This window comes from Leucoraja erinacea, chromosome 9, assembly GCF_028641065.1.
Source record: "Leucoraja erinacea ecotype New England chromosome 9, Leri_hhj_1, whole genome shotgun sequence".
Lineage (NCBI taxonomy): Eukaryota > Metazoa > Chordata > Chondrichthyes > Rajiformes > Rajidae > Leucoraja > Leucoraja erinaceus.
In genome coordinates, this window is record NC_073385.1 from 12,834,581 (window position 1) to 12,858,316 (window position 23,736).

The following is a 23,736-nucleotide window of genomic DNA, read 5'->3' on the forward strand; positions in this document are numbered from 1 at the left end:
ATGTGTTTATAAGCAAGTTCAGTATCCCGACTGCGCTTGCCCAGGTCATAGGTCAATCACGATAAACACTCATCCGCAGCCAGGATCGAACCCGGGTCTCCAGCGCCACAAGCACTGCCGAACATCCCCGTCCCTTCCCGAGTGCCCTAACCCCTTCCGGGGGGCGCCTAGAGACATCGGGAGTCATACGGGAGTGTCGGCGCAGGCTTACCGCCAGCGTGGAGAAGCAGCGCTAACTCCAGCTCAACTCTGCCTGTCCCAGCTGGGTTAACCTACAGCCCTGGAGAGTCGGGAGTCAGAAGGGAGAGTTAGCGCTGTTTCTCTGCACTGGCTGTGGGCCTGGGGCGCCACTCCTGTCTGACCCTTGACAGTCCAGGGCTGTAGATTAACCTGGCGGGACAGGCAGTTCCGTCCCTGTCCGGAGGTGGCCGGAGATGTCGGGCCAGGCCCGCAGCCAGCCCGGGGGGGGGGGAAGAGGCGCTGGCTCCAGCGGGCCGGAGACCGTCGACTGCGCCTCTCTCCTTGTCCAGTGGCTGTCGGTTTGCCCCCTCGGTGGAGGGAATGAGTCATTACAAACAGTGAGTCAGTCAGAGCTGGGATAGGCAATCAGTTCCACTGGAGTTGCTTGTAGTCTTCCAGCATTAAAGGCCCTGCTGGTGGAGGTGTTGTGACTCAGGAGAGGTTTGGGGGCGGCGGGGGGCGGGCGCCGGTAATTGGCGGGGATGCACTTGGGGTCCCTCCCCTCCCCCCCCCCCCCGCCACCACACCTCACCTTCTGAGTCACAACACTTTGATGCTGGAGAATATCTCTGGAGAAGAGTCTCGACCCAAAACGTCACCCATTCCCTTTCTCCGGGGATGCTGCCTATCCAGCTGAGTTGCTGCAGCGTTTTGTGTGTGTCCTCGGGGGGTCCAGTGGCAATTCAGCAGCGCTTGTGGCTCCGGGGATCCAGGTTCGATCCTGGCTGCGGATGCGGCGCAGGTCTGTGCATGCAGCGGCACGGTTGCCGAGAGTGTTTACCGCGAGTGACCTTTGACAAGTCCCATGATTCCTTGCATTTTTCGGAATACCGAACTCGCTTATTCCTCCCAATGCTTTTTTTTCCCTCCTATTTAATTATATGTCTCAACTATACAGAATAAGGCTGATTCTCATACTGTTACAAGTGGTAATCTGTGGTGTGAAAGGTTAGGACTGTTTGCTGCACTTTCACTCTTGTGCAACTCTGGAGATCAGTCTCTCCAGAAGTTGTGAACGCAATTCACAGGATGATGTTAGAAACATATTTTATTTAATGTGAAGTATAACAAAATTCACGCAGCATTCACACCCGATTCGAGAAGGGCGCATGAAGAGATATTTGGAAGACTTTTTAGTAATCTAAACACAAACGCTTCGGCGAAATCAGTCACTGAACCCGCTGATTTATTCAAAAGCTAAAGTCCACAGGCGATTCTGATAATCAGCAGTGTCGCCTTGCCAGGGGAATGAAACCACCCAGCGGAATAAGACTTGGGAGGCAACACAGGGCAGTTAATGGAGGCTAGAATACATGGAGAATTCTCCCATCATCCACATCTACTGATCTGCAAGATCTGTTAGGCCTTTCACAATGCCAGTACTTGACGACATTCACTGCAGGGTTGCAAGTTAAATGGTTGTTTGCAAATAAATACTAGTCTACTTCTCTATGCTGTTCCATGAAGTAGTCAAACTTTGATTAACTTCCCCCATGCAGGATATCATTGGGATCTTGCATACATGGTTAAATGTGCAATGAAGGGCTAGAATGAGAAATGTACCCAGCATCATTGCTTTTGGATGTTGATTTCTTGCGTAACTACAGAGCAGACGTGTTAATAAAGTGGTGGGAGACGCAATCACAGCAGCAGCAATGTTGATCTCCATTCTGTGTTGTCCTTCAATCACAATGCAGGGCACATGGTCCAACAAAAGGATTTACAGCCATTCACTTAGTAACATGGTGACTACTTCCTCATAAGAATGTCCCGCAGAAGCAATGGTGACAAGATGGTGAGGCTGGGGCAGAACCACCACAGATGCTGTTGTTGTGGTGCCAGAAGCTAACAGTGAACTCTCGGGTAACACATCTAACAGAAAGAAGAGAGAAAATATTTGAATATATTCATTACCTCTCAAAAGGGTTAGATTACAAATGCAGCTTCAAGCAAACTCTTTCCCATAAGGATAGGCATAAAGCAAAACCTCAACAGCGGCGCAGCGGTAGAGTTGCTGCCTTACAACGCTTGCTGCTCTGGAGACCCGGGTTTGGTCCCGACTACGGGTACAGTCTGTACGGAGTTTGTACGTTCTTCCCGTTACCTGCGTGGGTTTTCTCCGAGATCTTCGGTTTCCTCCCACACTCCAAAGGCGTACAGGTATGTAGGTTAATTGGCTTGGTGTGTGTGTGTGTGTGTGTGTAAATTGTCCCTAGTGCGTGTGTTGGGTAGTGTTAATGTGCGGGTATCGCTGGTCAGCGCGGACTCGGTGGGCCGAAGGGCCTGTTTCCGCGCTGTATCTCTAAACTGAACTAAACCTACAAATTCAGGGGAGCCCGAGGACAACCCTGAAAGAGGATGCGAAACCAGCAACAAAAAGAACAACTTGCATGCACAACATTTACACCTACCCTCTTCTGCACCAAGTATATTGTGTGGCATCACCAAAGGCTGGGCTTCCAGGGTAGACAATGACTGCACAGAAGCCGCCGTTACTGAACGTTCTGCGAGTACCTCTGACAGGCCTTCCACACTATCATCAGGCAGGGCAGTGGCTTTAGAAGGTACAAAGATGAAAATTGTAAGGTTAAGGTGCACAAAGAATATTGATTTAAACTTCATTGTCTCAGGAGGTATTGCTGGCACTGAATCAATAGCAATGCAGAGAGCTCAGGGTGGTGTATGACTTGGGAGAGGCACCAACAGTTAATGTTATCAAACACCTCGTGCCTTTGTCCTTCTCGGCCCTGGGAATTTATTCGCCCCCCCCCCCCCCCCCCCCCAGTAGCGGGGTCTAAAAACAATGACTCTCATCTTCTCAAAGATGCACCACGCCTATACCTTTGTCAGGGTTTTGCAATCCAGACCCTGGCAAACTTTTCAGTCTCAGTGTAAGAAAGAACTGCAGATGCTTTTGCTGGAGTAACTCAGCTGGTGAGGCAGCATCTCTGGAGAAAAGGTAATGGGCGACATTTCGGATTTCCAGCATTTTGTGTCGACCCTCTATTCAGTCAATGTGGCTTACTGGTCATTTGTTGCACTAACTAGGTATCTCAGTGACTTTCAATACTTTAGCAATTGGACAAAATTCTGCTACAGATTCAATTGATGTGTAAACAAAAAGAGCAGGACTGGGAAAAACCCGGATCATGCAGGGAAAACCTGTGCCTGAGTGGCAGTACATGTCCTCCTGCAGGAAGTCTAGAAATGTTTTTCAACATCACTACCTAGCGGTGTGGAATGAGCTTCCAGTGGAAGTGGTGTCGGCAGGTTCATTGGTATCATTTAAAAATAAATTGGATAGGCATATGGATGAGAAGGGAATGGAGGGTTATGGTATGAGTGCAGGCAGGTGGGACTAAGGGAAAAAAAGTTGTTCGGCACGGACTTGTAGGGCAGAGATGGCCTGTTTCCGTGCTGTAATTGTTATATGATTATATGGTTACCTGCCAAATAATTACTGCAATCAGTAGAGGGATCTGCCTCAAAGTTTCATAAATCAAAAAGGGGAAATCACTTGCAAAGAGATTACTGGGCCAATAATTTTCAGATCATTACGCCACAAGAGATGCCAGATGATTGGAGGAAAATTAACTTGGTGCCCCCCCCCCCCCCCCCCCAAGAAGGGTGGCAGCGATAAGACCAGTAATTGCACACAGGCAATTTTAACAACTTCATAAGTGATAGGAGTAGAATTAGGCCATTCAGCCCATCAAGTCTACTCCGCCATTCAATCATGGCTGATCCATCTTCCTCCTAACCCCATTCTCCTGCCTTCTCCCCATAACCCTTGACACCTGTACTAATTAAAAATCTATCTATCTCTGCCTTAAAAATATCCACCGACTTGGCCTCTGCAGCCTTCTGTTGCAAATAATTCCACAGATTCACCAGATGGGATGGTTAAATGATTGGGGGAGGGTAATCTGGAGTAGGATTAATCTTCATTTGATTGCTCAGTATATGCGCATCAGTCAGCATGTATGATGTTGAAGGAGGACTCTGTCCAATTAATGGAATTGATATTTGAGCAGGAGACTAACTGCGATTGACAAAGTCTACATTGATTCAGTACTGCCTTTGGCACGATCCCACATATGAGACTAGGCCAAAAGATAAGAGCCCAAGGGAATTGGAACAATTTGGCACATGATATCAACAATTGTCTTGATGGGAGGAGACAGAGGTGAATGGTCGAGGATTGTGTTTTTTGAATAGCCAATGAAAACTTCTGGGATTGTTTAGTTAAGTTGTGCTGGGTCGTCCTATGCTGTCTCTTATTTGCATCAATAATTTGGATATGATTGCAGATGATTAGTAAACTCACAGATGGCAAGATTGGTGGCATTGCAGGTAGTGTAGAGGGCTAGAGAACGATATAGAAGACAAGCAAAGAAGTGGCCGTTGGAATTTAATGCTTAGTGTGAGATTATTTTTTCTGGGAGGACGAATAAAGGTAATGAATGGCAAATCCTTGAAGGTACTGAGGAATAGGACACTGGTGAACACATTCAAGAACCCCTGTAGGCAGTACAGCTAGATAAGGAGGCCTAGGATACTTGGATTAATTTGCCAGAACAGAGAGCGGAGAAGTCACAGTATAAATATATAAAACAAGAGTTATATCATAACTGGAGTACTGCATACAGTTCAGCTCACCACGTTATAGAGAAGATATGATAGTGCTGGAAAGGGTGCCAGAGGAGATTTGCCAGGGTGCTGCCTGGGACAGAATGTTTCAGTTATAAGGACAGGTTGGGTTTGTTTTCCTCAAATGTTTGAGTTATGAGCAGTTTCAGGAAAGGAACCTGGGGAGAATCTGTATATAAAGTTATGCTAAGAGTAAGAAACCGTCTGTGCAGAGGTACCTATAATGAGACTGAACAAGAAGGGGCAGGAGATTTAAAAGGGTATTTGATTAACATTTTGTTCCCACTCTGAACGCAATGTCTGATGGAGTGGCGGATGAAAAGACTTTCACAACATTTAAGTGTTTTGATGAGCATTTGGAATCCCATGGCAAAGACGGCTATGAGTGGGGATCACAAAACTGGAATTAGGATCAACGTCCTTAACAGCCAGCAGAGAGAAAGCGGGCCGGAGGACTTGTTTCAGGAAGTGGACACTCTTCAGTAAGTAATGCTCACCCTGGCACCAAGTCCGTTCCACCATCTACGACACTCGCAGCAGGAACACGAGCAGTTCACCAACATCCAACTCAAAGCAGCCCACTTGAATGGCATCCCACCAAACATCCCACCCATTCATCTCCTTCGCCACAGCCCCAACTTGTACAAATTTCATTGAGATACGTGTCATTAGTACATCTGAATCAAAGCTAAAGATGGGGTGATGATACTGGCGATAGATACAAAATGCCGGAGTAACTCAGCGGGTCAGAGTGCATCTCTGGAGAAACGGAATTAGGTGACGTTTCTGGTCTGATGAAGGGTCTCAACCTGAAACGTCACCTATTCCTTTACTCCAGAGATGCTGTCTGACCCGGATTTTTAAGACGGTCTTTGGTTTAAACTAACACCTGCAGTTCCTTCCAACACGTGATAATATTGGCCCCAGCTAACATGGAGGGAATTTGAACTTGTTGATAAATGGAGCAGAGAGTTGAGACTGGCTGCGATACCTCCTGACACTGGAAATAAACAATGGCCATTCAGCCACTGGACAGGGAAATTCCCCGATCCTTTGAAGCTTTACATTCCCTGGGAATTTGGGAATGAAACAGAAACAGAGAAGGAATGGTTCAAATGCGATTACCTGTGGCAATAAGGTAAACGTTGTCACAGGTAAACACACTGGTACCATCGTAAAACCCTTCATAATATTATTATCAGCCAACTCCATAGAGAGTCCTCCTGCTTCCTAGACCAATGGGATCCCCTCTCATCTCTATTAGCTCTCATGTGGTAAGTGAAAGAAAGAAATTAGTTTACGTTCAGGAAGCTTAATTCCCACAACAGTGTGATTTAAGATGAATTGATCGATAATTGTAGGACCAAAAATTGCTTGGTTCCCAATTAAGATGAAATTAAGGAAAAACGAGCAATGGAGGACTCAAGAATTGTTAAAATTGATGTATAAAACACACTCCCAGGGAAGAGAAATTCTATTTCAATAGACAATAGGTGGAATAGCAGTAGTCCATTCGGCCCTTCAAGCCAGCAGCGCCATTCAATATGATCATGGCTGATCATCCACAATCAGTACCCCATTCCTGCCTTCTCCCCATATCCCTTGACTCCGCTATCTTTAAGAGCTCTATCTAACTCTCTCTAAAAAGCATCTAGAGAACTGGCCTCCATTGCCTTCTGAGGCAGAGAATTCCAGATTCACACACTCTGGGTGAAAAAGTATTTCCTCATCTCTGTTCTAAATGACCTACCCCTTATTCTTAAACTGTGGCCCCTGGTTCTGGATTTCCCCAACATCGGGAACATGTTTCCTGCCTCTAGCTTGTCCAAACGCTTAATTATCATATGTGTTTCAATAAGATCGCCTCTCATCCTTCTAAACTCCAGAGTGTACAAGCCCAGCCGCTTCATTTTCACCTAATATTCCAAGGCTAGATGATCAGAGATAGTTGGTCTGCTATGTGGAAACATTTCCCCCTCCCGTGTAACCCTCCACCCGCTCCCTCGCGTCACACACCTGCGGCCTCATCTTGTTCACTGAAGGGCGTGGGGACATTGTGGTATTTCCGCATGTGGACATTTCTGCTGCCACTCTGGGAGAACGTCGTCCAGCAGATGCTACACTGGTAAGGCTTCTCACCTTTAATCCAAATAAACAAGAAATAATTAAAAAGGGGTTTCAACGGCTCCTTTGCGATCTTTCAGTGCGTTTTGATTTGTGTTGACGATTGCTGACAGTCTGTTCTGCAGTGAGTGAAGCACCATATCACATCTGTTCAGAGATTGGTGAGAATATAGGCTCATAAATAGTTCAGGTGGAGTCGAGGCGAATGCTCTAGATGCACTCAACCTGTTCAGTGCCACCCCCCGAGTATATTCGCATCATGGCAAACAGTGACATTTTATTTGGCAGTGAACAGTTTAAGGGGAGACTACCCAAACACAGTGTTTAGTATTTCAAGTCTAGTTGAGCCTGAAGGCACCAAAGGCAGGAGGGAATATTCCAGCATCAGGCAGACTGAGGGGGTTGATCGTGACCAGTGTATTTATGGAGTGGAAGCGAGTAGGAAGCCTTCTTTCTGCTTCAGTCTGAGACAGTGGTCCTTGGCTGAGAGGGGATGGAATCAGTTTGTGGCAGGGTGACCCGAGTGGGTGAAACCAAGGACCGCAGATGCTGGTTCACAAAAAAAGACACAAAGTACTGAAGTAACTTGGCAGCGTCTCTGAACATGGATGGGTGACGTTTCAGGTCAGGACCCCTCCTCAGACCCTGACTTCAAAGTTTGCAGAAGGGTCCCGACCCCGAAACGTCACCTAGCCATTTTCTCTTGAGGTGCTGAGTTAATCCAGCACTTTGTGTCGTTAACCTGATTGGGAGTTTGTACAGGAGGAACTGTAGCTGCCTGACAACTTCAGATTAAGTGGCCTCCAAGAGTTAGAAATGATCCAGCAATAAATGCCTTTTCCTGACAGTATCCTTCATAAATGCCACCGTGGATACAATGGGTTTCTCTTCCCCTTCCAACCTGCCACAACTACAGCAAGGTCCATACCCGAGTGCACGATCATGTGTTTGCGTAGACTGGAGTACTCCGTAAAACATCGCCCGCAGCTACTTGCTTCACAGACAAACGGTTTCTCCCCTGGCAAGAAGGAAAATATGTCATCAAATTAATGTAGGTTAAAAAAATCTGTCACAAGTCTGCACAGGTGTTGGAGGAAGAGTAAAATCTATTATTCCATCTTAGATTTAAGAAGCCACACAAGCGACTGCTTCATCTTTTCCATAGTTCCTTAAGTTTGCAGTGATCCTACAATTTTTTCAGAAACACTCTCCATAGTGATAACATAGTAGTCATTTGCTTACCAACTGGAGGGATCCTCATAGTCAGTCTCGCTGCAGGAGCTTGCTCGAGAGTTGGTTTTGGCTAATGGTCAAAAGGTCCAAGTCTCAGTATGGCAATTTAAGAAAGTGACAGGAAAAAGGCGCAGCGATAGAGTTACTGCTTTACAGCGCCAGAGATCCGGGTTCGATCCTGACTGAGAGGGCTGTCTGTACGGAGTTTGTACGTTATCCCTGTGACCTGTGTGGGTTTTCCCTGGATGCTCAGGTTTCCTCCCACACTCCACAAAGACGTACAGGTTTGTAGGTTAATTGGTAAAGATAGTAAATAGTCCCCAGTAAATTATCCACAGTATAATGTGGATAAATGTGAGGTTATCCATTTTGGTGGCAAAAACAGGAAAGCAGACTATTATCTAAATGGTGGCCGACTAGGAAAAGGGGAGATGCAGCGAGACCTGGGTGTCATGGTACACCAGTCATTGAAGGTAGGCATGCAGGTGCAGCAGGCAGTAAAGAAAGCGAATGGTATGTTGGCTTTCATAGCAAAAGGATTTGAGTATAGGAGCAGGGAGGTTCTACTGCAGTTGTACAGGGTCTTGGTGAGACCACCACCTGGAGTATTGCGTACAGTTTTGGTCTCCAAATCTGAGGAAGGACATTATTGCCATAGAGGGAGTGCAGAGAAGGTTCACCAGACTGATTCCTGGGATGTCAGGACTGTCTTATGAAGAAAGACTGGATAGACTTGGTTTATACTCTCTAGAATTTAGGAGATTGAGAGGGGATCTTATAGAAACTTACAAAATTCTTAAGGGGTTGGACAGGCTAGATGCAGGAAGATTGCTCCCGATGTTGGGGAAGTCCAGGACAAGGGGTCACAGCTTAAGGATAAGGGGGAAATCCTTTAAAACCGCGATGAGAAAAACTTTTTTCACACAGAGAGTGGTGAATCTCTGGAACTCTCTGCCACAGAGGGTAGCCGAGGCCAGTTCATTGGCTATATTTAAGAGGGAGTTAGATGTGGCCCTTGTGGCTAAGGGGATCAGAGGGTATGGAGAGAAGGCAGGTACGGGATACTGAGTTGGATGATCAGCCATGATCATATTGAATGGCGGTGCAGGCTCGAAGGGCCGAATGGCCTACTCCTGCACCTAATCTCTATGTTCTATGTTTCTATGTCCCTAATCCATAAGATAGTGCTAGTATATAGGGACCATTTGTCGTCGAGGACCTAGTGGACTGTATCTCTAAACTAAATTAAATCCAAGTCTCACCATGACAATTTAAGAAAATTAATTCAGCTGGAAATTAGGTTAGCATAAAATGATATTACCATGAGGATAATGACAAACGCACTAATATAATGCCTTTTCTCTAGTTCTTCGCTACCCCACCATTGGGAACAGCCATTCTACGTCTAGTCTGTCTGCTTCGGTTACAATTTTGGCGATTTCAACGAGATCCCCTCGTTCTAATGAAATTTTCCGATGAATACAAACCAAAATTGTCTAATCCCTCTTCACACATCAGTCCTGCCATTCCAGAAACAGTCCGGTGAATCCTCATTCAACTTCAACCACAGCAAGCACACGCATCCTCACATAAAGAGAACAAAATGGTATACAATGAGCAAGGTGTTTGAAAACGTGAGAGGAATAGATTGGGTAAATGCATAGAGTTTCTTGCCCAGTAGGGGATTGAGGACCAGAGGACGACATAGCTCCCCTCTAGCGGAGGGGGGAGGGGGTGTGTGTTCGAATTGGAACCCGAGGGGTCACTTTTTCTAAACAGAGAGTGGTGAGTGCATGGAATGAGCTGCCGGAGAAGGTAGTTGTGCTAGGTCCTATCACAATGTTTAAGAGACATTTAGGTACATGGGTAGAAGAGGTTTAACCTGTTCAGTGCCACCCCCGAGTATACTCAGGTCATGGCCAATAGTGAAAAATAAAAACTTGGCAGTGAACAAGGTTTAGAGGGATATGGGCCAAATGCAGGCAGATGTAGACGGGGCATGTTGGTCGGCGCGGGCAAGTTGGGCCAAAGGGTCTGTTTCAATACTTTATGACTCTATATGACTGCATGACACTGTACAAATGCAGCAAGATTCAAGATTCAAGTCCAGTTCCTTGTCTCGAATCCTCTCGCTATGAAGGCCAACATACTATTCAGCATGTTAATCGTCTGCTATACCTGCAGACTTACCTTCAGCAAGTAGTCGACCTCCCTTTATACCACTCAGATCACAATCTGCCTCCATATCATTGCCAAAAGGTGGACAAGCTCAGATTTATCCACATTAAACATCTGCCTAGCATCTGCCCACTTCCTCAACTAATCCAAATCAACCTGCAGCTTCTGCATTTTGCCAACCAGAAAAAAGACCTATTGCGTTTACTCCGTTTATTATTCGCTGGCTCAGCTTCTACCCACACCAATGTTACCTCTGATACTGCACGCTTTATTTTCCCAAAGCAACTTATGCGACACCTCATCACATTCCTTCTGGAAATTTACTGGTTTCCCTTTATCAATAACATTACTTCAGCAAATAACTCGACTCCCCCCCCCCCCCCTACCCCCCAACCAACCCCAAAACGAATAAAACACTTTCTTCAAACAGTGGAAGAAGAAGGCAGCACTGTCAATATTCTGCATATTGTATCAGGTATGTTATTTGTTGAATATTTACCCCAATACAGATTGATACTCTAATAACTTAAAGGTAAAAGTCAAAAGATATTTGGACAGGTACGTGGATCGGAATGGTACCATTCGGCGCCGCCGTTTCGTGAAGGATGGCCGATTTAACGGGGGTTTTTAACGTTTTAGAAAGTTCATCAAAATTTACTGACCTGCATTTCATTTAATATGTTTTCTATTCACACTACAGCATGCTCTGGAATTTATTTTGTTGTATGTATTTAGCATTAGCACTGACATAAGACTGTGCTAATGTGCCATAGGGAAGGTACCCGACCTAACCCTAAATGCGCCGAAAAGTACCCGACCCAACACGAACCCTAACCCTCCAAAACGGAGGCGCCAAAAAGTACCCGACCCATGTGGATAGGAGAGGGATATGACCCAAAAGCGGGCAAGCAGGACTAGTAGAGATGGGCCATCTTGGTCAGCATGTGCAACTTGGGCCGAAGGGTTCTGTTTCCACAACCTTATAAAGTAAAGAGCGTACTGACTGCGGCTGGTACCTGTGTGAATTCGCATGTGGTTCTTCAAGTTGCCGGCTGTTGTAAACTTCTTCCCACAGTCACCCTCAGCGCAGGTGTAGGGTTTCTCTCCGTTATGAGTCCTCATGTGTACTTTTAATCTCTGGAGTACGTAGAAACTCTTCCCACACCCCTCCTTCGGACAGCTGAACGAACGGTCATTCCTGCAGAGAGACGGGAGTTCGTGCAATGAAGGAAAATAATCCTGCACAGCCAGGAATGGGCAATGACTTTGTCCAGTCCAAAGCTCAACATTAAGATGTTCCAATTGGGGGTTTAACCTCTAACAATGAGAATGGGAAAAGATTGAGGTGGCACACGGTGGCACAACGGTAGAGTTGCTGCGTCACAGCGCCAGAGACCCGGGTTAGATCCTGACTATGGGTGCTGCCTTTACGGAGTTTGTACGTTCTCCCCCGTGACCACGTAGGTTTTCCCCAGGTGCTCCAGCTTCCTCCACTTCAGTAAAGTGGCCGATTCGGAACTCCAAGCCGCTGAGAATGTTCTTCCGTTCCGACCTACGCAGTTTCGATCATAACGGCGAGAGGGCCTGATCATCGGGCCGCCGTGGCGGCGACTGCGGAGTGCTCGAGGCCCCGACCACGGGTGAACAAAGAGGAAGGGAGATGACTGAACGCGACTGCCTTCCCTCACAGTGGGAAACGTTGATTCCACTGTGTGGGGATGTTCATGTTCATGTTAAATTCTATCGTGTGTTGCGTTCTTTTTATTCATATGGCTGTATGGTGACCCCAAACTTCACTGTACCGATTGGTACAGTGACACTAAATGTAAACTTGAAAGATTGTAAATTGTCCCTAGTATGAAGGTTAGTGTTAGTGTACGGGCATCGCTGGTCCGCGCGGACTCGGTGGGCTGAAGAGCCACGCTGTTTTCGTGGTGTATCTCTAAACCAAACTTAAAGTACGATGCAGCTCAAACCGGGGGAAGCACCCACAGGGTTCCCCAGACGTGTACATAGAAAAGGTTTAGGTCTTCCACTGAGCTCCTGAGAAAAGACACCACGTGCTACAAAAAAAGAAAAAGATTCCATGCAAATCAGTGAATTTTGTCCAGTCTTGATCGAAAAAACACATGCAAACTCACTTGTGCGTCTTCAGGTGGTATTTGAGATGAGCGTGCCAGAGGAAGGTCCTGCTGCAGCCTTCGTACGAGCACTTGAGAGTTTTCTCGCCCTGAGGATTGTTGCGCGGCACCTCGGGTGAGCCGCCTTCCGTACAGCTGGACGCACTGCAGGTTTCATCAGCATCTCCTGGGGAAGGAGCATTGCACATTGCAACAATGGCCTCAGATATCTGTGAGCGGCCTGGAGGGGGAGGGTAAAGGGAAGGGAAGCTTCCTCCGGCCATGAGAACCATAACAGGAACATGTTCTTATCTCTAAACTAAAATAAATATTACAAGACTGTTCAGGCTAGGTTAAAATTGTTGAGGCACAGCGCGGAAACAGGACCTTCAGCCCACCGAGTCCGTGCAAACCAGCAATCACCCCGTACTAACCAGCAATTACCCCATACTCTAGCACTATCCTACACACTAGGGACAATTTTACCAAAGCCAATTAACTTACAAACCTGTACATCTTTAGAGTGTGGGAGGAAACCGGAGCACCCAGAGAAAACTCATGTGGTCACAGGGAGAACGTATAAACTGTGTAAAGATAGCACCCATAGTCAGGATCGAACCTGGGTCTCTGTCGCTGTAAGGCAGCAACTCTACCTCTGCGCCATGTTAAGGTTGAAGGCTGTCCCAAATACAACCAAGGTCTGTACTTCCTTCTCAGTACTAAGGCTTTGGGGTCTCTCTAAGCACCAAACAGCAGGATAGGAATTTGATTCTGTAGAAGCAAGGAACTGCAGATGCTGGTTTACAAAGAAAAAACTTAGTAGGTCGTGTAGCAGCTCTGGAGAACATGGATCGATGATGTTTTGGGTCAGGACCCACCTGTAGGGTTCTGACCCGCTGAGTTACTCCAGCACTGTGGCTTTTTTTTAGGAATTTGAATCTCTCCTTTAAATTTGAACAGAAGTGGACGGGAAATCCAAATGCACTCGCTCGCTGCCAATAGAATATTCAGGTCACTGAGAACAATGGGCAAGGTTGGGCATGGTGTGGCATTGGCATAATGAAGGAGACGGACGCAGGAGGGTGGAATCTAAGTGGCAGGAGGAAGCAACTGGTGACAGGGAATGATGTGAGGAATAAAATGGAAACGTCCTCAATCAGAAACACTAATTGGTCTCTGCAGATGCTGCCTGCCTGATGTTTTCGTAAGTTCTAGGAGAAGAATAGGGCCATTCTGCCCATCAATTCCACTCCGCCATTCAATCATGGCTGATCTATCTTTCCCTCTTAACCCCATTCTCCTGCCTTCTCCCCATAACCCCTGACACCCGTACTAATCAATAATCAATCAATCTCCACCTTAAAAATATCCATTGACTTGGTCTCCACAGCCGTCTGTTGCAATGAATTCCACAGATTCACCACCCTCTGACTAAAGAAATTCCTTCTCATCTCCTTTCTAAAGGTACATCCTCTTTTATTCTGAGGCTGTGACCTCTAGTCCTAAACTCTCCCACTAGTGGAAATATCCTCTCCATGTTCACTCTATCCAGGGCCTTCACTATTCGCTAAGGTTTCCTGGCATTTCATGTTTTCACATTAGAGAGCAACTAACTGGAACAGCTGCAATGGAAGCAGTGCAAATCTTGTGTACTGAGAACAGCAAGGTTGTAGAAATTCCACATTGCTCATTGCAAGGTTTAATTCTGGGTGAATAAATGGGTCGGATAGAATGTGGTTGGGGTGCAATAACTCATACAGCACAGGAATGGGGGCCCTACGGCCCATAAATCATCAGCACCACTGGCACCTTTTGAATCCTTGGCCAGCTGTGCCCTGGTCGCTGCTACGAGGCTGTCGTGCGCCAGCTCCTGAACGCGGAGGTACCACGGCGCGCTTCCATCTGCGTTCTCTCCAGAGGCTGGCCTCTTGCTGGCGTCTGGCACCTCAACCTGTGTCGGCACAGAGAGAGCAGAAGCCGAGGGGTCCTCTGAAACACAAGAAAGAACCTTGTTGACATAGCGCCTGCCACATCCTTTTCAGATATCCCAAACCATTTGAAAGATAATGAACTCCATTTTAAGGCAAATTTTAAGACTTTCGAGAAACCAGCCCTTCGGCTCACCCAAGTCAGTGACGACCAGCGATCACCCCACACACTAGGGACGATTTACAATTTTATCAAAGCCAATTAGCCTACAGACCTGCGCGTCTTTGTAATGTGGGAGGAAACCGGAGCTGCCGGAGAAGCCCACGTGGTCATAGGGAGAACGTGCAAACTCCGTACAGACAGTACCCGTAGTCAGGGTCGAATCCGCGTCTCTGGCGCTGCAAGGCAGCAACTCTACCGCTGCGCCACTGTGCCACCCTAGTGGGTTGCAAGACAGGAGATACGGCAAGTTTGCACAACGCAAGCTCCCACGCGCACAATAAAATTTTATGAAGACGTTTTTTGAAACGTATATATATTAGGCAAGCCGCAGAGTAACTCTCAGCTTCTTCAATATTGAGCCATGGGATATTTTATATCTACCCAAGTGGGAAGACTAACATCTCATTTGAAAGATTGCACAGTTACACAGCAACACTCTCTCTCAATAGACAATAGGTGCAGGAGTAGGCCAATTGGCCCTTCGAGCCAGCACCACCATTCAATGTGATCATGGCTGATCATCCCCAACCAGTACCCAGTTCCTGCCTTCTCCCCATATCCCCTGACTCTGCTATCTTTACACTACTGGTGTATCTGTCCAGACTTACTTCATTCTCTATAGAGTGGGAATTGAACGCATGTGCGGAAATCCTGGTGGGGACGGGAGCCACGCCCCCTCCATGCTTTGGGGGACAATCCCCTCCATGTTTTATAATCTGCTTTATCAGACACTTTCTAAGGGCTGAATAGGCCCGTTCGCTGGGCCTTTCAGCGCCCGGCGCGGCTTAAAATCAAACTGCTGCATCGAGGCGATCGAGGCTCCCGATGTTGAAGTCCCCGCCGGCCGATGAAAGACCCCGCGAACGGGCCGATTCAAGCCCCACGATTCGGGGCGGTCGAAGCTGCTGTTGCTGGAGTTCGGAGTCGGCCACCAACCAGGTCAGCTCCCGATGTTACCGTCCACAGGGCCCACAGCCGAAGCCTCGCGGGTGTGCGCATGCGCGTGTGTGTCCGCGCACGCAACCGCCAAGAAATTGTGTCCTCCCCCCCCATGTTTTGATAGCGATTTCCGTGCCTGATTGAATGCACAATTTAAAAAGGTCAACCCATTACCTGGTTGGCAGTGGAGGAGGCCCAGGACAGAAAGGTCAGGAATGGGAATGAGAAGGTGAGTTTGGCAACTGGGAGATCGCGTGGCCACGGCGGACTGAGCGTCGTCGCCCAGTCTGCGTTTGGTCTGGCCGATATGTAGGAGCCGACACCAAGAACACTGGATACAGGAGGTGAGGTTGGAGAAGGTGCAAGTGCACAGAATAGTCACCTTGTTATATTTATGTCATGCAAAGCCAGTGTCCACATTAAGTGGCGAGACAATGTTAATTGAGGTTAGTGACAATGTGAACACAGAGCAGCTTATTCCTGTGAAGTGCTGTGCGTTGTGTTACAGACACACAACCCAGCACATTGCAGAGCCTCTCCAACCCTCACCGCTATTCTACTTACCAGAGGGCACGGTTTGGTTGGGTAACACACGCTTACTGGCTTTAGTTGGAAATAGGAATTGCACTGCACCTTGTTCTGATTCTTCAAAACCTTCTCCCAGGGGTATAAATGTATTCTGGACAAACTGCACCAGCAACTGTAAACAGAACAGATCGGGACATCAGCTACAAGGCCCAAATTGTCACACTTCAGTAGTAGTCTCGCATAGTAAAGTGTTAAAAATTAAGACAACTGCGATGGGCCAAAGAGCACCTTTGTGCTGAATTATTTAACATCAAATTCTACAGTAGCAAAACCTGAGAGATCACATACAGTAATAGTTGTACGGAGGAAGGATAGTTCTGCAAAGAAATTAGTCATAGTAATGTTTGACAAGCAAGGATAGGAAAGGTTGAGAGGGATAAACCTCAAAGGCGAGCTTAGAAGGGCATCTTGGTGGGCATGGGCGAGTTAGGCCAAAGGGTCTTGTTTCACATTGTATGACTGTGAGTCTAAGACAAAGTACAATTGTATTTCAAACACAGATCATGGGATTAAGTATTATCCCAAACATCTGAGCAGATCATTTGCTCCACAGCAGTCTGTGTATTTGAATGAAATTTTAAGTGAAAGACTGCAAGGCCATTTGACGAAAAGGAGAGTAAGTCGCCGAAGTCTTGCACGATATCATAATTTAAATCTGCATCACTAACAGATTCACAGTCTCGACCCGAAACGTCACCTATTCCTTCGCTCCATAGATGCTGCCTCGCCCGCTGAGTTTCTCCAGCATTTTTGTGTGCAACAAATTTTGTTGTTCTGTTTTCAGTGCATATGAGATTAAAACACTCTTGACTCTCGATTCATTTCACTTTCTGGAACCTCAATGTGTACGACAATTTATACCCAGCATTTACTCCTAAGGCGTGATATTCAACAGGTTTTCAGATTTGGACAAAATACTTTTCCCCCCCATCAGAACTTAAGAAACAGGAGCAGTATTAGCCACATGGTCCTTGGCTTTGCACCTGCTCCACCATTCATCAAGATCATGGCAGGTCTCTCATCTCAGTACCATTCCCAACACTATCACTATATCTCCTGGTCCTCCAGATCACCATAAGAACTCCCTTGATCTTCCAACAGCGCCACGATCGTTTGCATCCTCCCAGGGGACTTACAAAGTCTGTTTAACCAGTCTCCATTACACAAAAGGCTCAAATGTGGGAATTGGTAAGTAAGTTTATTGGCCAAGTATTCACATACTAGGAATAAGCATGTCAAGTGTCATTCTCGTGATGTTTCATGAAGCAATCCAAGAGGAAACGTGGCCCTTTGGCCACAATGTCTATGTTGAACATGGTACCAAATTAAACTAATCCCTTCTGCCTAAACTAATCCCTTCTGCATACCATATCCCTCCTTTCCAGGTATAATTATATGCTTATCCACAAATCTCATCTGCATCCATCGCCACACCTGGCATCATAGTCCAGACACAAACCATTCTCCTGGTAAACAAAGTTGCTCCACCCATCTCCGGTGCAACAAATGCAACCACGAATTAACAAATTATAAAAGGTGTTCCAACTCACCTCGGGTTTGGGTTCTAGTTCATCAGACAACATAGATTCAGCCTCTGACTTCTGGAAGGAAAAGCCCAAATAGGTTACAGTGATCGATTGCAGAGATGTGCAGAGCAGACACCTTAGATATATTAGTGTCTGTGAAAGCCTTTCCAATTAGTTCCTCACCCAGTCTCCTGACACACAGCAGAGAAAGTTTGCTCTTACAAATATTTATGCCGCAGCATTAAATTAACATGTAGCAAACTTTGGTGTCAACTCAAATTCACTTTTTTTTGGGTTCGAACAATCTTACGCAAAGCAGCTCTTACCTCTATCATACGAGAAGTTGTAATCTTTGAAGAAGCTAGCTTTCCTTAAAATTCTTGATTTAAAACTCTTGGTTCAAGATTTATTTCGCGACTGTGCTCACTGAAAATGAAGAAAATCAACTGGTGAACTCCAATCCTCACTGTACGCAATGCAATGTAAATCAGCTCTTTCGTTACACTGATACACTTCTTATTGTTAAGCCTATGCCCTCTAGTCAGTCATATGGTGTGGACCCAGGCCCTTCAGCCCAACCCGCCCACACCGACCAACATGTCCCATCTACACTAGTCCCACCTACCTGTGTTTGGCCCATAGGCCTCCAAACCTATCCATATACCTCTAAATGTTTCTTAAAAGTTGCAATAGTACCTGCCTCAAGTACTTCCTCCAGCAGCTCATTCCATAAATCCACCACCCTTTTGTGTAAAAAAGTTACCCCTCAGGTTCCTATTAAATCTTTCCCCACTCACTTTAAACCTATGTCCTCTGGCTCTCGATTCCCCTACTCTGGGCAAGAGACTCTGTGCATTTACCCGATCTATTCCTCTAATGATTTGATACACCTCTACAAGATACCTCCTCATCCTCTTGCGCCCTAAGGAATAAAGTCCTAGCCTACTCAACCCTCTCCCTATGACTCATCATAGCCCTAGTTTTCCTCGACCCTGGGGGGAAAAAGACTGAGCATTCATTTTCTCCATGCCCCTCATGAACTTATACACCTCAATAAGGACTAAGCCTCAACTTCCTAAAGAAAAAAAAATCACAGCCTATCCAACCACTGCCTATTACTCAAGCCAGTAATATCCTGGTGAATCTCTTTGTTCACCTTCAAAACATTGCCGTGGGATCTCTGGTCTCAACCCACCCAACTTGCCCACACCAACCAACTTGTCTCATCTACACTTGTCCCCCCACTTGCCTGGGTTTGGCCCACGTCCCTCTAAACCTGTCCTATCCATGTAGGACATGTATCCATGGTGAAGACAGGAGATCCCTGGCACCCACCCACCCAACTCAAGGTTAGGACGGGACCTCAGTGGTCAGGAGACACCTCCCACACAATGTGGCACACCAACCCCATCAGCTCCACACAGGCCGATTGTCGGACTTGGCATTAAAGGTGAGAGGTGAGAGAGTGGTGGGCAAGGGGAAAGAAGCCCCTAGCATCACACAGCAGCTCCCATCGAGGTGCCGGTGGTTCCTGTAACAACAATGAACCTCACTGTGTTGGAGGCAAGGATTAGAGGAGTCATGACTCACGCCCTCACCCTCCCATGGCACTGGGGCACCGACTCTGATCCTACCCTCACCTCCCTCCCCCCTCTCACCCACACTCCCTTGCTCCAACCCCCACCCTTCCCCCCCCCACCCTCCCTCCTCACTCACCCACCCTTCCCCTCACCCTCCCTTGCTCCAACCCCCCACCCATCTCACCTTCTTCCCCTCACCCTCCCTTGCTCTGACCCCTGCTCCCTTCCCACCTCCTCACCCTCCCCCCTTTCTCCACTCTTTCCACTCTCCCCCCTTCTCTCTCCCCTTCCCCTCTCCCCATCCCATCCCTATCCCCCCCCTTCTCTCTCACTCCATCCCTCTCTCCCCCCTTCTCTCTCTCTGCCCCCTTTTTTCTCTCTCTCCCCTTCCCCCTCACCCCATCCCTCTCTCCCCCCTCTCTCTCTCTCTCTCCTCGTCTCTCTCTGCCTCTCTCTCCCTCTCCCTACCTCCTTTTCTCTCTCCCCTCTTTCTCTCCCCTTTCTCTCTCCCCTTCTCTCTCCCCTTCTCCCCCCTCCCCTTTCCCCTTCCCCTCTCCCCCTCTCTCTCCCCATCCCCCTCTCCCTCCACTCAACTCCCTCCGGCGCAGCCGACCAGGCCCCGACCTACCGCGCCCGCTGCTCGTCCCCGCGGCCGGTCCTCGGTCACGAGCGCGAGCGCGCGCCCCCCACCCCGCCCCCGCGCTCCTCGTGCCCGCGCCGCGGCCGCGCGCTCCCCAGGCGGCGCCTCGGCTCACTCTCCCCTCCCTACTCTCCCCTCTCCTTGCTCATGCACTTGCCCAGCCCAGCCCAGCCCAGCCTTGCTCTCAGCTACTGCAGCAGCTGCTTTACCACAGACAACACACAGACGCTTGGACCCCTGGACACCAACATTGGAAACAAAATGTTTAAACACTGTAGGAAGTGAACTGCAGATGCTGAATTATGCCGAAGATAGACACACACAAAGTGCTCGAGTAACTTCAGCGGGTCAGGCAGCGTCTCTGGAGAAAGACTAATCGCTGGAGTAACTCAGTGGGTCAGGCAGCATCTCAGGTGACATTTCGGGCACTCGCATCTCTGGAGAACATGGATAGGCGATGTTCCCTGTCGGGACACGACCTCAAACCGCTAGGAGAATCTCGGAAGAACCGCTAGGAGATGCTAAATAATACACAAAAAATGCTATCGCGAAAGAAGTAGAGTTTCAGTGGTAAGATTGATTTAGAGCTGAATTTGGCTGCACAGCCATGGGTACAGTAAGGGACTGAGAAGCATCCTTGTGGGGTATCGGTGTTGAGAATTATTGAGGCTGCCTTGTCACTTTCAATGAATGAATAAGTTTATTGGTCAAGTATTCACATACAAGGAATTTGCCTTGGTGCTCTGCCAGCAAGTGACAACATGACATACAGTGACAGCTAGGAATGACACATAAAACATTAAACATTAATAATAAAGCATTATTCATTAAACATGTGAATTAAGTAAAATACCAGAGCAAAAGGAGGCTACCGATTTTTGGTTATTGAGTAGAGCTGTTTTTATGTCTGGCTGTGACAGTCCAGAGTCGCCTTCCAGAGGGAAGTGATTCAAAGAGTTTGTGGCCAGGGTGAGAGGGGTCAGAGATGATCTTGCCCGCTCGCTTCCTGGCCCTTGCAGTGTACAGTTCATCAATGGACGGAATGATTCGCTGCAGCCTCCGGACCTCGTGCTTGATGGCTGAGCCAAACCAGACCATGATGGAGAAGGTGAGGACAGACTCTATGATGTCAGTATAGAATTGGACCATTATTGACTGTGGCAGATTGTGTTTCCTCAGCTGCCGCAGGAAGTACATCCTCTGTTGGGCCTTGTTGATTGTGGAGTCGGCCTGACTTTGTCAGCGCCCTTTGTCAGCAGGTATGCAAAACAAAGAATTTCACTGTGATGTCACATATAAAAATAGGTGCAGGACTAGGTCATTTGGCCCTTCGTGCCAGCACCGCCATTCAATATGATCATGGCTGATCATCTAAAATCAGTACCCCGTTCCTGCTTTTTCCCCGTATCCCTTGATTCCTTTAGCCCAAAGCTAAATCTAACTCTCTTGAAAACATCCAGTGAATTGGCCTGCACTCCCTCTGTGGCAGAGAACTCCACAGATTCACAACTCTCTGGGTGAAAATGTTTTTCCTCATCTCAGTCCAAAATGGCCGACCCCTGGTTCTGGACTCCCCCAACATCGGGAACATATTTCCTGTATCTATCCTGTTCAAACCTTTAAGGATTTTATAGGTTTCAATAAGATACCCTCTCATCCTTCTAAATTCCAGTGAATACAAGCCCAGTCGACCCATTCTTTCATAGAAACATAGAAAATAGGTGCAGGAGTAGGCCATTCGGCCCTTCGAGCCTGCACCGCCATTCAATATGATCATGGCTGATCATCCAACTCAGTATCCTGTACCTGCCTTCTCTCCATACCCCCTGATCCCTTTAGCCACAAGGGCCATCATATGCCAGCATGGATTTTCATCATATGTCAGTCCTGCCATCCCAGAAATTAACCTGGTGAAACTATGCTGCACTCCCCCAATAGCGATAATGTCCTTCCTCAAATTAGGTGACCAAAACTGCACACAATACTCCAGGTGCAGTCTCACCAGGGCCCTGTACAACTGCAGTAGGACCACCTTGCTCCTAAATTCAAATCCTCTCGCAATGAAGGCCAACATGCCATTAGCTTTCTTCACTGCCTGTTGTACCTGCATGCTTACTTTCAGTAACTGATGTACAAGCATACCCAGGTCTCGTTGCACCCCATTTCCTAATCTGACACTATTCACATATTAATCTGCCTTGCTGTTCTTGCCACCTCACATTTATCCACATTATACTGCTTCTGCCATGCATCTGCCCACTCACCCAACCTATCCAAGTCACCCTGCATCCTCTTAGCATCCTCCTCGCAGCTCACACTGCCACCCAGCTTTGTGTCAATCGCAAACTTGATGTTACATTTAATTCCCTCATCTAAATCGTTAATATATATTGTAAATAACTGGGGTCCCAGCACCGAGCCTTGCGGCTCCTCACTGCCTGCCATTCTGAAAAGGATCCGATAATTCCTACTCTTTGCTTCCTGTCTGCCAACCAGTTCTCTATCCATGACAATACCCTACCTCCAATACCACATGCTCTAATTTTGCACACTAATTTCTTCTGTGGGACCTTGTCAAAGTCTTTTTGAAAGTCCAGATACACCACATCCACTGGTTCCCCCTTATCCATTCTACTTGTTACATCCTCAAAAAATTCCAGAAGATTCGTCAAGCATGATTTCCCCTTCATAAATCCATGCTGATTTTGACCGATCTTGTCACTGCTTTACAAATGCACTGCTATAACATCTTTAACAATCGACTCAAGCATCTTCCCCACTAACAATGTAAGGCTAATTGGTCTATAATTCCCCATTTTCTCTCTTCCTCCTTTCTTAAAAAGTGGAGTTACATTGGCTACCCTCCAGTCCAGAGTCTATAGAACATTGGAAAATGATCACCAATGCATCCACGATTTCTAGGGCCACCTCCTTGAGTACTCTGGGATGCAAACCATCAGGCCCAGGGGATGTAACTGTCTTCAGTCCCAACAGTTTACTTAAGACCATTTCCTGACTAATGTGGATTCCCTTCAGTTCCTCCCTCCCACTAGATCCTCGATCCCCTAGTATTTCTAGAAGATTGTTTGTGACTTCCTTAGTCAAGACAGAACCAAGGTGTTTGTTTAACTGCTCTGCCATTTCCCTGTTTCCCATTATAAATTCACCTGTCTCTGATTGTAAGGGACCTATATACGTCTTCACTAATATTTTCCTTTTTACATATATAAAGAAGCTTTTACAGTCAGTTTTTACATTCCCCGCAAGCTTTCTTTCATGCTCTATTTCCCCCCTCTTAATTAACCCTTTTGTCCTCCTCTGTTGAATTCTAAATTTCTCCCAGTCCTTTGGTTTGCTGCTTCCTCGGGCCAATTTATATGCCTCTTCCTTGGTTTTAACACTATCATTGATTTCCATCGTTAGCCACGGTTGAACCCGTGGAGCTATAGCCAATAAACAGAAGTCCCACATAGGAGTCCTTGGTGTCCAGGTATTCCAGCGATTAGATTAGGCCAGGGAGATGGTGTCTGCTGTAGCCCTGTTGCAAAACTGCAGTGGATCAAACAAAAAAAACCTAAGTGGATACAGTAACTCAGCGGGTCAGGCAGCCTCTCCTGAGGACCCTGAAAAACAATGTTTTGGGTCGGTCTTCGAAGTCAGAGCAAGGGTCCCATCCCAAAACGTCACCTATCCAATTCCTCCACATATGCTGTCTGATCTGCTGAGTTACTGTTTATTTGGCCAGTCCAGCCAAGTCAATTGATATT

The 23,736-nt window shown here is 47.2% G+C and overlaps 1 protein-coding gene across 4 annotated transcripts; it reads right to left on the minus strand.

Annotated features, from left to right (window-relative positions):
- Positions 1-1,270: 1,270 nt before the first annotated feature.
- On the minus strand, positions 1,271-20,009 carry LOC129700019 (zinc finger protein 410-like). 4 transcript variants are annotated; one of them, XM_055640161.1, is made up of 11 exons: positions 19,958-20,009; positions 18,076-18,175; positions 17,774-17,824; positions 16,200-16,335; positions 14,355-14,534; positions 12,567-12,732; positions 11,442-11,623; positions 7,943-8,032; positions 6,907-7,029; positions 2,652-2,795; positions 1,271-2,112 (listed from the first exon to the last, which is right to left on the minus strand). In XM_055640161.1, exons 2-11 carry the CDS (start codon positions 18,082-18,084, stop codon positions 1,961-1,963), a joined length of 1,233 nt encoding a protein of 410 aa, XP_055496136.1. In that variant the 5' UTR covers positions 18,085-18,175; positions 19,958-20,009; the 3' UTR covers positions 1,271-1,960. The 4 variants fall into 4 exon arrangements, with proteins under 4 accessions (XP_055496136.1, XP_055496135.1, XP_055496137.1 ...); XM_055640160.1 differs by having other exon boundaries at positions 19,924-19,967; XM_055640162.1 differs by lacking the exon at positions 19,958-20,009 and adding an exon at positions 19,156-19,317.
- Positions 20,010-23,736: the final 3,727 nt, after the last annotated feature.